This window comes from Microtus pennsylvanicus, chromosome X (genome assembly GCF_037038515.1).
Source record: "Microtus pennsylvanicus isolate mMicPen1 chromosome X, mMicPen1.hap1, whole genome shotgun sequence".
Classification (NCBI taxonomy): Eukaryota; Metazoa; Chordata; class Mammalia; order Rodentia; family Cricetidae; genus Microtus; species Microtus pennsylvanicus.
The window spans coordinates 129,057,574-129,071,899 of record NC_134601.1 but is presented as its reverse complement, the minus strand read 5'-3'; the positions used below and the strand labels follow the sequence as shown (position 1 = coordinate 129,071,899).

The following is a 14,326-nucleotide window of genomic DNA, read 5'->3' as shown; positions in this document are numbered from 1 at the left end:
ACGCAAAAATTCTCAATAAAATACTGGCAAACAGAATCCAAGAACACATCAAAAAAATTATACATTACGATCATGTAGGCTTTATCCCAGAGATGCAGGGCTGGTTCAACATATGCAAATCTATCAATGTAATCCATCATATAAATAAACTGAAAGAAAAAAAGATATGATCATTTCATTAGATGCTGAAAAAGCATTTGACAAAATTGACACCCCTTTATGATAAAGGTCTTGGAGAGATTAGGGATACAAGGTTCATGACTAAATATAATAAAAGCAATATACAACAAGAGGACAGCTAACATCAAATTAAATGGAGAGAAACTCAAAGCCATTCCACTAAAATCAGGAACATGACAAGGCTGTCCACTCTCTTGATAACTCTTCAATAGTGCTTGTAGTTTTAGCAATAAGAATAAGACAACATAAGAACAAGGGGATTCGAATTGGAAAGAAAGATATCAAACTTTCATTATTTGCAGATGATATGATAATGTACATAAGCGACCACAAAAACTCTACCAAAGAACTCCTACAGCTGATAAACACCTTTAGTAATGTGGCAGGATACAAGATCAACTCAAAAATATCAGTAGCCCTCCTATAAACAAAGGATAGAGAAGCAGAGAGGGAAATCAGAGAAGCATCACCTTTCATAATAGCCACAAATAACATAAAGTATCTTGAGGTGACACTAATCAAGGAAGTGAAAGATCTATTTGACAAGAACTTTAAGTCTTTGAAGAAAGAAATTGAAGAGGACACCAGAAAATGGAAGGATCTCCCATGCTCTTGGATTGGGAAGATCAACATAGTAAAAATGGCAATTCTACCAAAAGCAATCTATATATTCAATGCAGTCCCCATCAAAATCCCAATAAAATTCTTCACAGAGCTTGAAAGAACAATAATGAACTTTATATGGAAAAACAGAAAACCAAGGATAGCAAAAAAAAAAAAAACCTATACAATAAAAGTATTTCCAGAGTCATTACCATCCCTGACTTCAAACTCTATTACAGAGCTACAATAATGAAAACAGCTTGGTATTGGCATAAAAACCGAGATGTTGACCAATGGAATCGAATCTAAGACCCGGATATTAACCCGCAAACCTATGTACACCTGATTTTCGACAAAGGAGCTAAAATTATGCAATGGAAGAAAGAATCTTTAACAAATGATGCTGGCATAACTGGATGTCAACCTATAGAAGAATGAAAATAGATCCATATCTATCACCACGCACAAAATTCAAGTCCAAATGGATTAAAGACCTCAATATAAATCTGACCACACTGAACCTGATAGAAGAGAAAGTGGGAAGTAGTCTGCAACATATGGGCACAGGAGACCACTTCCTATGTATAATCCCAGTAGCATAGACAATAAGAGCAACAATGAATAAATGGGACCTCCAGAAACTGAGAGCTTCTGTAAGGCAAAGGACACTGTCACTAAGACAAAAAAGGAAACCTACTAAATGGAAGATCTTCAGCAACCCCACATCAGACACAGGTCTGATCTCCAAAATATATAAAGAACTCAAGAAACTAGACATTAAAACTCTAATTAACCCAATTAAAAAATGGGGTACTGCACTGAAAAGAGAATTGTCAACAAAAAAAGTTCAAATGGCCAAAAGACACTTAAGGTCATGCTAAGCTATCAGGAAAATGCAAATAAAAACAACTTTGAGATACCATATTACACCTGTCAGAATGACTACAATCAAAAACACCAATGATAGCCTATGCTGGAGAGGATGCGGAGTAAGGGGAACACTCATCCATTGGTGGGAATGCAACCTTGTGCAAACACTTTGGTAATCAGGATGGCATTTTCTCGGAAAACTGGGAGTCAGGATCCAGCAATTCTACTCTTGGGAATATACCCAAGAGATGCCCTATCATACTACAAGAGCATTTGTTCAACTATGTTCATAGCAGCACTATTTGTAATAGCCAGAACATGGGAAAAAAACCTAGGTGCCACTCAACAGAAGAATGAATGAAGAAGGTGTGGCACATATAAACTTTAGAGTTCTATTCAGCGGTAAAAAAACAATGACATCTTGAATTTTGTGGGCAAATGGATAAAAATAGAAAACAATTTACTGAGTGAAATAACCCAGACCCAAAAGGAGGAATATGGTATGTACTCACTTATAAGTGGATTCTAGACATAAACAAAGGACATTGAACGTATAGTTCATGATCCTAGAGAAGCTAAATAAGAAGGTGAACCCAAAGAAAAACATATATTTATACTCATGGATATTGGAAGTAGACAAGATCGCTGGGCAAAAGTTGGGTGCAGGGGGATAAGGGTGGGTTGGGCGGAAGGGGAGATGGGGAGAGAGGACAAAGGAGAAGATTGGGGAGAGCTTGGGGGAATGGGATGATTGACATGGAGGAAGGGTTGATATGGGAGAAGGGAAGAAGATATCTTAACTGAGGGAGCCATTTTAGGGTTGGCAAGAGTCTTGGTTCTAGGGGGGTTACCAGGTGTCCAAGGGGATTTCCCCAGCTAGGTCCTTGGGCAGAAGAGGAGAGGGTGCCTGAACTGGCCATCTCCCATAGCAACACTGATGATTACCTTGCATATCACTATAGAAGCTTCATCTGGCGAGGAATGGATATAGAGACAGAGACCCACACTGGAGCACTGGACTGAGCTCCCAAAGCCCAGATGAAGAGCAGAAGGAGGGAAAACATGAGAAAGAACTGTGAGGGTTGTGTCCACCCACGGAGACAGTGGAACAGATCTAATGGGAGCTCACCAAATATAGCTGGACTGGGTCTGAACGAGCATGTGATCAAACCAGACTCTCTGAATGGGTCTGACAATGAGGACGGACTGAAAAGCTGATGATAATGACATTGGATTTTGATTCTACTGCATGTACTGGCTTTTGGGGAGCCAGATCTGTTTGGATGTAAACCTTCCTAGACCTGGATGGACGGGGGGGCCTTGGACTTCCCAGAAGACAGGGTGTAGTGAGGAGTGAACAGGCCTGCTTTTTGTCCTGCCTGGCTCCCGCACGGCTAGCTTTACACCCGAAATAACAACACACAAACTGTATTCGTTTAAACACTGCCTGGCCCATTATATCTAGCCTCTTATTGGCTAACTCTCACATCTTGTTAACCCATTTCTAATAATCTGTGTAGCACCACGAGGTGGTGGCTTACCAGAAAGATTCTAGCCTACATCTGTCTCGGGTGGAAGAATCATGGCATCAGCCTCACTGCCTTCTTTCTCCCAGCATTCTGTTCTGTCTTTTCCACCTACCTATGTTCTGACTTATCAGGCCAAGCAATTTCTTTATTAATAAACCAATGAAAGCAACACATAGAAAGAAGACCCACCTAAATTATTTCCACTTTTCCTGTTTAAAAAAAAAAGAAAGGATTGGGCTACCAGGCATCCCTGTTTCAGTGATGAGGAGTTCCATCTGGACGGGTAAGTGTGTGCTATCCAGGGGCGGACTGTCTAGGAAGAGAGCACAAACCGCCCTCCTCCAGCTCCTGCTGCAGGGCTGTCTTTCTTACACACGACCCAGCCCCCAGTCCCCCCCTCAAGCCTGCCCTGCTGTCTGCTAGGTCCTTTGCTCAAGAACAGTTTCCCGCTGCTACACTAAGGCAGCCCACCAAGAGCGGTGAGTACCTGCCTACCGGGCAGGCCTCAAGGTCCCCTGCAAGAGAGCACAGGCACCTTCAGCTTGTGCTGCAGGGTCTCCTGTGTGCTACTCGACCAGGCCCTGTCCCCCATGTTCTTCCTTTTGTCCTTGGCTCATTGGGATAAAGGCATCCCTTTTTCAGTGATGAAGAGTTCCATCTGGATGGGAACGGTTCCTGCTTCTACACTGAGGAGATCCACCCAGAGTCAGTCACAGCAAAGACTGGACCAAGACACCAGGCCTCTCCTGTTGTAGTAAGAGTGGCGGGGCTGCGTCCCCAGCACCCCCGTCGCCTGGCTAGCTTATGCCCAAAATAACAACACACAAATTGTATTCATTTAAACACTGCTTGGACCTTTAGCTCTAGCCCTTGCTGGCTAATTCTCACATATTAATTCAGCCCATTTCTAATCATTTGTGTAGCACCGCTAGGTACGCTTACCGGGAAGATTCTAGCCTATGTCCATCCTGGGTCGGAGCTTCATTGCATGTGCCCGGGAGCAGAGCTATCATGTCTACCCGGCAGAGGGAGAGCATGGCGTCTCTCTGAGCTTACTTCCTCTTCCTCCCAGTATTTTGTTCTGTTTACTCCACCCACCTATGTTTTAACCTATGAGGGCCAAGCAGTTTATTTATTACTTAACCAATGACCTTCCTCCATCACTCTCCTGGCTCCATTTGAAAGAAGAGATGGGCAGGCGCCAATGCAAGAATTCTTCCAACGACCTGAAAGGCAACATGACATCACCAGAATCCAGGGAACCCGAAATAAGAAGAATTGTACACCCTACTCCAGAAGAAATAGAAGAAATCGCCTTTAAACTGAATTATATGAAAATAATAGAGGACCTTAAACAAGAGGTGAAAAACTGCCATAAAGATATAGAGATGACAAACAAAAAGGTAGAGGAAATGAATAAATCTCCAAAAGATACCCAAAAAAACCAAGAGAAACAATAAAAGGCAAACAAACAGGTAAAGGAAACGGTTCAAGACTTGAAGAATGAAATGGAGGTAATGAAGAAAATCCTCAATAAACTACTGGCAAACTGAATCAAAGAACACATTAGAAAAATTATCCATTATGATCAAGTAGGCATCATCCCAGGGATGCAGGGCTGGTTCAACATCCGAAGATCTATCAATGTAATCCATCATATGAATAAACTGAAAGAGAAAAACCATAAGATCATTTCATTAGATGCTGAAAAAGCATTGGATAAAATTCAACATCCCTTTATGATAAAGGTCTTGGAAAGATTAGGGATACAAAGGTCATACCTAAATATAATAAAAGCTATTTACAGCAAGCCGACAGCTAACATCAAATTAAATGGAGAGAAACTCACAGCCATCCCATTAAAACCAGGAACACAACAAGGTTGTCCACTCTCTCCATACCTCTTCAATATAATGCTTGAAGTTCTAGCAATAGCAATAAGACAATATAAGGGGATCAAGGTGATTCGAATTGGAAAGGAAGAAGTTAAACTTCTGTTATTTGCAGATGATATGATAGTGTACATAAGCGGCCCAAAAAATTCCACCAAAGAACTCCTACAGCTGATAAACACCTTTAGTAATGTGGCAGGATACAAAATCAACTCCAAAAAATCAGTTGCCCTCCTATACACAAAAGGATAAGGAAGCAGAGAGGGAAATAGGAGAAGCATCACCTTTCACAATAGCCACAAATAGCATAAAATATCTTGGGGTAACTCTAACCAAGGAAGTGAAAAACCTACTTGACAAGAACTTTAAGTCTTTGAAGAAAGAAATTGAGGAGGATACCAGAAAATGGAAGGATCTCCCTTGCTCTTGGATTGGGAGGATCAGCATAGTAAAAATGGCAATTTTGCCGAGAAAAATTTATAGATTCAATGCGATCCCCATTAAAATCCCATCAAAATACTTCACAGATCTTGAGAGGACAATAATCAATTTTATATGGAAAAACAAAAAACCGAGGATAGCCAAAACAATCTTATACAATAAAGGAACTTCTGGAGGCATTACCATCCCTGACTTCAAACTCTATTACAGAGCTTTAGTATTGAAAACAGCTTGGTATTGGCATAAAAACAGAGAAGTCGATCAATGGAATCGAGTAGAAGACCTGGATTTTTTTTAATATTTATTTATTTATTCATTCTGTATACAATATTCTGTCTGTGTGTATGTCTGCAGACCAGAAGAGGGCACCAGACCCCATTACAGGTTGTGAGCCACCATGTGGTTGCCGGGAATTGAACTCAGGACCTTTGGAAGAGCAGGCAGTGCTCTTAATCACTGAGCCATCTCTCCAGCCCGAAGACCTGGATTTTAACCCACAAACCTATGAACACCTAATTTTCGATAAAGGAGCTAAAAGTACAAAATGGAAGAAAGAGAGCATCTTCAACAAATGGTGCTAGCAGAACTGGTTGTCAACCTGCAGAAGAATGAAAATAGATCCATATCTATCACCATGCACAAAACTCAAGTCCAAATGGATTAAAGACCTCAATATCAGTCTCAACACACTGAACCTGATAGAAAAGAAAGTGGGAATTACCCTATAACATATGGGCACAGGAGATCACTTCCTACGTATAACCCCAGCAGCACAGACATTAAGGACAACATTGAATAAATGGGACCTCCTGAAACTGAGAAGCTTCTGTAAAACAAAGGACACTGTCACTAAGACAAAAAGGCAACCCACTGACTGCGAGAAGATCGTCACCAACTCTGCAACAGACAAAGGTCTGATCTCCAAAATATATAAAGAACTCAAGAAACTAGACTTCAAAATGCTAATTAACCCAATTAAAAAATGGGGCACTGAACTGAACAGAGAATTCTAAACAGAGGAAATTCAAATGACCAAAAGACACTTAAGGTCATGCTTAACCTCCTTAGCGATCAGGGAAATGCAAATCAAAACAACTTTGAGATACCATCTTACACCTATCAGAATGGCTAAAATCAAAAACACCAATGATAGCCTTTGCTGGAGAGGTTGTGGAGTAAGGGGTACACTCATCCATTGCTGGTGGGAATCCATCTTCAGCCTTCAGGCCCATGGTATCCAGCAGACATTTCCATAAAGCAGGAAAATTCAAAGTCAGTTCAGTCACTATCTGTTGTGTCCTACAGAATGTCTCGCTGACTCTTCCATGAATCAGGAACCCCAAAAGACCATCTCAACTTTAGGCTAGTTCAGCAGTCCTCTCTCTGAGGGTTCTCTGTGTCCAGTTTACAGAACAATCAGGCAAGTGCAGCTTCTTGCCCAAATGGCTATCAAACTCCACAGGAGCCTCTTCAATGCCCATCTTCCTCTTGAAGTAGATTGTTGCTGCCAGGAGCAGATGTGTCTCATTGTCATGAAAAGCCCTAAGTTATTAAAACATTAAATGCCATATTCTGTAGTCTTTGAAAGATATGAAGAATGCCTATCTAACTGAAATATATCTCTACATATCTAGAAAATCTAACATAACTACAAGCTTGACAATATTGATGATTATACATTAACAACTTATATTTCCTAATTATACATTACATTTTTAAATGAACTACATAATCACAATACCTTAATCAAGATCAGAAATACACATACATATAACAAAATTGTCCTTGAAATCCATACCAATGCAAATTATTCATATCTATATCATATCCCCCTTTAAATGTAAAAGAACATTTATAAACAATATCTGGGAATATGGACATAGTTATTTCTCTCCAAGCTTCTTCCTGGTGTATAGGGGCGCTGTTAATTAAGTCTTTCATGGTCTAACCTGTTGGGTGAAGTAATTTCCTAAGGGTGTTCACAGCAACCTTTCAGGAGGACGTGGTCTATCATACCATATTGGGATAGAGGCAATCCACAGATTCTCATCCTCTGTGGAAACAAAAGAAGAACTTTTCCAAAGCATCATAACCTTAGATCCAAATTTTGAAGTCAACTTATTTTCAAAGTATCTGTCTGGGATTAGTTCAGTAGCATTTATAAACAAATATCTTTTAGCAGTTGTTGCTCCTTCCTCAGCATTCAAACAATTCAAAGAGACCATAATAGCATACAGTATCAAGATTCTCTGTGTATTTTCCATCTTTGTGCAGCTTTATTTTAACCTCTATTTCGTTTATTTTTACTTTTATTTTTTGAGACAGGTTCTCTGTATATCTTTGCCCTGGAATAACTCTGTAGACCAGGCTGTCCTTGATCTCACAGAGGTCCACCTGTCTCTGCCTCCTCAGTGCTGGGATTAAAAGTGTGTGCTACCACACCTTGAAGTCACAGAGGTCAATCTACCTCTGCCCCTTGAAGTCACATAGGTCAATCTACCTCTCCCTCCCAAGTGTTGGGATTAAAGGTGTGTACTACCACACCCAACTACTCTTTTTTTGTGTTTTACTTTAAGAACTTTAACTTTTAGGCTGCATATATTTTTTAACACACTGTAAACCATTTAGAGGTTGTCTTAGCCTTTGAATCTCTCTTTACTGTATATCTCTCTTTCTCTAAGTACATGTGACTAAGGAGAGGATTAAAGCCATGGCTTTGATGGCTAAATCCAACCCATGCCCCAGCTTTCCAGCCTCAGGGCAGAGGTACTTGCTGGAGCCATTTTTATTGCCACAATCTATAGTGTTTCAAGGTCCCTGCCAGCAAGCAAGCTGCAGCATTGTACTCAAAAACCACACTCAAAAGCTCTGTAGTCGGATCACCTGCCTGAAAGAGTCAGAGTTTGCCCTGGCAGGACAGGCCAGAAACCTGGCATTTTAAAACAGCGCAGCTTTTTTCCTGCTATGACTGAAAACCAAAAAGTATGCATTCAGCTTTTCATCAATACCGTTTAAGTGTTTCGTGGCAAGACCTCTTAAAATAGCTGCAGGGTTTTTCAGCTAAAGCTGAGTCAGGAAGCCTCTCTTAGATGAGAGCGTTTGCTTGCCTCTAGCAAGCAGAGCAGACCCAAGAAATTGCTGCTACCAAGAAAGTGAGACAGAGACCCACATTGGAGCACTGGACTGAGCTCCCAAGGTTCAGTTGAAGAGCCGAAGGAGGGAGAAGATGAGCAAGGAAGTCAGGACCACGATGGGTTGATCCACCCACTGAGACAGTGTTCCTGAGCTAATGGGAGCTCACCAATTCCAGCTGGACTGGGAACGAATGACCATGGGATCAAACTGGACCCTCTGAATGTGTTTGACAGTTGGGGCAGACTGAGGGGCCAATGATAATGGCACTGGGATTCGTCTCTACTGTATGTGTAGAAGGAGCTGCAGGCAGGCCTGCTTTTCATCCTGCCCAGCTCCCACATGGCTAGCTTTATACCCGAAATAACAACATACAAATTGTATTATTTTAAACACTGCCTGGCCCGTTAGTTCTAGTCTCTTATCGGCTAATTCCCACATCTTGATTAACCCATTTCTACTAATGTGTGTAGCATCACGAGGTGGTGGCTTACTGGGAAGATTCTAGCCTACGTCCATCTTGGGTCAGATCTTCATCGTGTCTGCCTTACTTCCCTTCTTCCCAGCACTCTGTTCTGTCTATTCCACCCACCTATGTTCTTACCTATTGGGCCAAGCAATTTTCTTTATTAATTAACCAATGAAACAACAGATAGATAGAAGACCCACCTACATCATGTATGTACTTCATTTTTGGGATCCTATTCTATTTGGATGCCTACCTTCCTAAGCCTGGGTTTAGGCAGGGAGGACCTTGGATGTTCCACAGGGCAGGGTGCCTTGCCCTCTCTTAGGGCTGGAGGGGGTGGGGGAGCATGTATAGGGAAGAGGGGGGGAAGTGGGAGGAGGGGAGGAAGTGGAAATTTTAATTGGTATTATTTATAAAGTAAAAAATAAAATAAAATAACAAGGTAATTATACCTAGTTCTCAAATGCCTTTATAGATCTGAGATTATGGCATTTTAACAATAATAGAGCTTCTAACACAGAGACATGCCAGCTTTTGCAGCACCCTTTGGCTCCTCCAAGAAGACAGAAGACCTTTTACCTTGCCTCTGGGTTTAGCAAAGCCACTCACACAGAAGCAAAAAAAAGGGGCCTTTTACCCATCCAACATTCTGGATGCTTCACCGGGGGAACTGATCTGCTCATCCTGCCAAGACAAGTAGACAAAATCTTTTCCACACAGAAAAATCTCTGGGCCTCTCGTACTCAGCAGCTAATGGCTAACACTGCTTCTAAAACTGGTATTTTCCTATCCTGAGTGAGATAATAACCCAGACCCAAAAATATGCATATGGTATGTACTCACTCAGTAGTGGATTCTAACCATAAACAAAAGACATTGGGCCTATAGTTCGCAATCCTAGAGAAGTTAAGTAATAAGGTGAACCCAAAGAAAAACATATATAGATCCTCCTGGAAATTGGAAGCATACAAGCTCCAAGGCAAAAGTTAGGAGCATGGGGGTGAGGGTCGGGGAAGGGGAAGGGGAGAGGGATAGCGAGAAGGGAGAAGAGGAGTGTTGGGAGAGCTTGGGGGTGTGGGATGGTTGAGAGGGAGGAAGGATGGATATGGGAGCAGGAAAGAAGATATCTTAATTAAGGGAGCCATTTTGTTGTTGGGAAAAAGCTTAACTCTAGAGGGGTTCCCAGGCGTCCACGGGGATGTCCCCAGCTAGGACCCTGAGCATGGAGGAGAGGGTGCCTGAACTGGCCTTGTCCCGTAATCAGACTTATGACTATCTTGAATATCACCATAGAACCTTCATCCAGCGATGGATGGAAACTGAGACAGAGACCCACATTGGAGCACTGGACTGAGCTCCCAAGGTCCAGTTGAAGAGCTGAAGGAGGGAGAAGAGGAGCAAGGAAGTCAGGACCGCAAGGGGTTGGTCCACCCACTGAGACAGTGTGCCTGATCTAATGGGAGCTCACCAAATCTAGCTGGACTGGGACTGAACAAGCATGGGATCAAACTGGACCCTCTGAATGTGGCTGACAACTGGGGTAGACTGAGAAGCTAATGATAATGGCACTGGGATTTGTCTGTACTACATGTACTGGCCTTTTGGGATCCTAGTCTATTTGGATGCATACTTTCCTAAGCCTAGATGGAGGGAGGAGGGCCTTGGACTTCCCACAGGGCAGGGTACCCTGACCTCTCGTAGGCCTGGAGGGGAGGAGGAAGGGTAAGTGAGGGAGCAGGAAAGAAGAGGGAGGAGTGAAGGAAGTGAAGATTTTGAATGGTATTATTTATAAAGTAAAAAATAAATAAATAAAAGTGGTATTCTCCAAGGACTAAGGAAAGGATTTGGAATTGCCGGCATAGCAAAAAGCTGTCACATTTTTGGCTCATTTATTCCTCCCATATCTCTCTAAAGGCATTTGACAACTCAAGGTACTGTTCTTTAACAGGATTAACAGGTTTCAATCTTTGGAGGTTCAGAGTTCCCAATTTTCTTTAATTGCCTTCTAAAATGTTCATGCTTTTTAACCTAAAGCAATAGCCTTTTGCCATAAAATCTGTTCCAGTTCTCTTACAGGTTCCTAAATAGTTCCATTGCTACATCAAAATCAGGTCTGGTAAAATCCAAGGTTCCCAATTCCTTTAATTGTTTTACTGCTACACTAACCCCAAGTAGTTTCAAGCATACTTTACAGGTCACTCCTGCTGCCTAAGCCAAGACCAACCTACAAAGTACTCCCAGAACAACAACAAAAGCACCTGCACCAGCTCCTGGGACTTCACCTGGGACTTCAAGGACACCTGCCAACCCTTCTGGATCAAAGACACTTGGCAATTAAAATCTGGTTTCATCTGCTATTGTGTCTCATCCCATGGCTAACCCCATTTCATAGGGCCAATAATAACAAGATTTTTTTTCTCCTAGCCACCTGCCTTCGCAATCCTCATAAAGCAGCTGCCTGAGGACTACAGCAAACTGGATGCCACTCCATCCACACCTTTTTCTGAGCATGAGCAGGCCAACTTTCAGCTCTCCCCTCTCCCCTCCCCCATGTCGTCCCATGCCTGCAAGAAGTAGCCAGACTTGAGTCTATGCCCCTTTTTCCAAAGAGAGCCTAAAATGTTGGTCATACTTATCACCTCAGCTTCCTGCCACCCCTATATCCAGAGTCAGGAATGTGATGTTAAGTTGGGAGTATCACCCTTGCCCCTGGCATCCATCCCAGCACCAGCATTATTTCCAGTCTTCTACTCCTCCTGGGTGAGTCTGCTTCTTTTTTTCTAGAGCTTTCAGGTGTGCTGTTAAGTCTCTAATGTGTGCTTTCTCCATTTTCTTTATGTGGGCACTTAGTGCTATGAACTTTCCTCTTAGCACTGCTTTCACAGTGTCCCATAGGTTTGGGTATGTTGTGTCTTTATTTTCATTGACTTCTAGAAAGACTTTAACTTCTTTCTTTATTTCTTCCTTGACCTAGGTGTGCTTCAGTAGTTGACTGCTCAGTTTCCATGAGTTTGTAGACTTTCTGGGGGTAGTATTTTTGTTAAGTTCTAGCTTTACTTCATGGTGATCCGATAAGACACAGATGGTTACTACAATGTTTTTGTATCTGTGGATGGTTGTTTTGTTACCGAGTATGTGATCAATTTTCAAGGTTCCATGAGGTGCTGAGAAGAAGGTATATTCTTTCCTGTTTGGGTGTCACCCCTATATCCAAAGAGTCAGGAATGTGATGTTAAGTTGGGAGTGTCACCCTAGCCCCTGGCATCCATCCCAGCACCCTGGCCTGGGAGTTGCATTGGTCTTGACTCCAAATCCCATCATGCCAAGTCCAGGACCACTCCCACAGGGTATTTAAGTGGGCACTCAGAGGAGGAATACGTGGTCCCGGGTTTTGCATGTGCTCCCCAATTTTGTCTCCCCTGCCATGCTCTTGTTCACCCAAGAGTGCTGCATTTATTAAAAACATGGGCATTTTAATTCAGTTTAATATGGCTTAACTGGATTTCTGTGCGCCGATGGAGAAGATTTTTCTTAACACCCAAAAGTAATATTGCTGAGTCTTGAGGTAGGTTGTTACCTAGATTTCTGAGAAATTGCCAAACTGACCTCCAAAGGGGTTGTACCAGCTTGCACTCCCACCAGCAATGCAGGGGTGTTCCCTTTTCCCCACAACGTCTCTAGCATAAGTTGTCAGCAGTGTTTTTGATCTTGGCCATTCATACAGGTGTAAGATGGAATCTCAGAGTTATTTCGATTTGAATTTCTCTGATGGCTATGGATGTTGAGCATTTCTTGAGTGTCTTTCAGTCATTTTGGGTTCATTTGTTGAGAGTTCTCTGTTTGGGTCTGTACCCCATTTTTTATTGAATTATTTGTCCTTTTGATGTCTAGTTTCTTGAGTTCTTTCTAAAATATATATATATTGGAATTCAGTCCTCTGTCCAGTATGGAGTTCGTGAAGATCTTTTCCCATTCTGTAGGCTGCTGTTTTGTCTTGTTGACTGTGTCCTTTGCTTTATAGAAGCATCTAAGTTATAGGAGATCCCATTTATTAGTTGTTTCTCTCAGTGTCTGTGCCACTGGGGTGGTATTTGGGAAGTACCAATGTGTTCAAGTGTACTTCCTACTTTCTGTTCTATGAGATTCAGTATGGTTGGTTTATTTTTGAGGTCTTTGATCCATTTGGACTTCAGTTTTGTGCATAGCAATGGCTATGGATCTGTTTTCCTTCTTCTGCATGTTGATGTCCAGTTACGTCAGCACCATTTTGTTGAATACACTTTTTTTCTTCCATTTTTCTGTCAGTTAGGCAGACTTGCAACTTGGATTAGAAAGGTAGTTTACAAATTTTTAATAAGACACAAAAGGGCTAAAACCTTAATTATAATACTCTTATGGGAGATTTTGAGCTACTAAGTAAAATTTTTAAAGGGAGCAGTGAGTGACCCAAATTCCAGAAGAAAGCTTACAGAAGCTGCCAGACAGGTACTCAAGCAGGTAAAGTATGCTATACAGAAACACTGAGTATAATATATTAATTATGATCAGCTTTGGCCAGCTTGTATATTACCTACAAAATATATTCCTACAGCAGTTTTATGGCGAAACAGTCCGCTTTCATGGCTGTACCTTTCCATGTCACCAGTTACGGTTTTAAACCCTTACTGGAGCACTAGCTTGCTTAGCATAGAAGAGCAGTATGGAATCTAGGAGGTATTTTTAGCAGATAACCAGCTATGATCAATGTTCCTTATACTAAGCAACAGACTGATTGGTTATTTTAAAATAGTGATTCTTGGGTAATTGCATTTGCTCAATTTCAAGGTCAGATTAATAAGCTTTTCCCAGCTGATCATTGCTGCAATCCTCACAACTATATTCCTTTATTTTTCCTAATGTTGTAGTGAAAGATCCCTTAAAGAATGTTATGCTAAATTTTACAGATGAGTCTTCCAATAGAAGAGCTGCATATATTGTTAATGGTGAAAAGGAATTGTGGAGCTTCTTGAAAACAACTTAAAAGGATAAAAACAAGAAAATTAAAATCGCCACACAATGCTTTGAGTCATGCACTTTTTACACTAAACTTCTTGAATATGGATGTTCATGAGCAATCTGCTGCAGACAGATTTTGCACCAAGGCGACCTTTGCTAAAGCAAGGTGGAGAGACTCTTATATTATGGACAGGACCCAATCCTGTATTAATATG

General features: G+C 41.6%; 1 protein-coding gene across 9 annotated transcripts in view; it reads right to left on the bottom strand.

The window, feature by feature from the left end:
* Positions 1-14,326, bottom strand: part of Vcf2 (VCP nuclear cofactor family member 2) — a 192,354-nt gene that overhangs the window by 167,068 nt on the left and 10,960 nt on the right. The window contains exon 1 of one of the 9 annotated variants that reach the window (XM_075956827.1): positions 64-113. The exons of the other annotated variants lie outside the window; for them this stretch is intronic. Coding sequence (XP_075812942.1) covers positions 64-74 — 11 coding nt within the window. The 5' untranslated portion in view covers positions 75-113. Of the gene's footprint in view, positions 1-63; positions 114-14,326 lie in introns of those variants that run through there. 9 annotated transcript variants of the gene reach the window in all.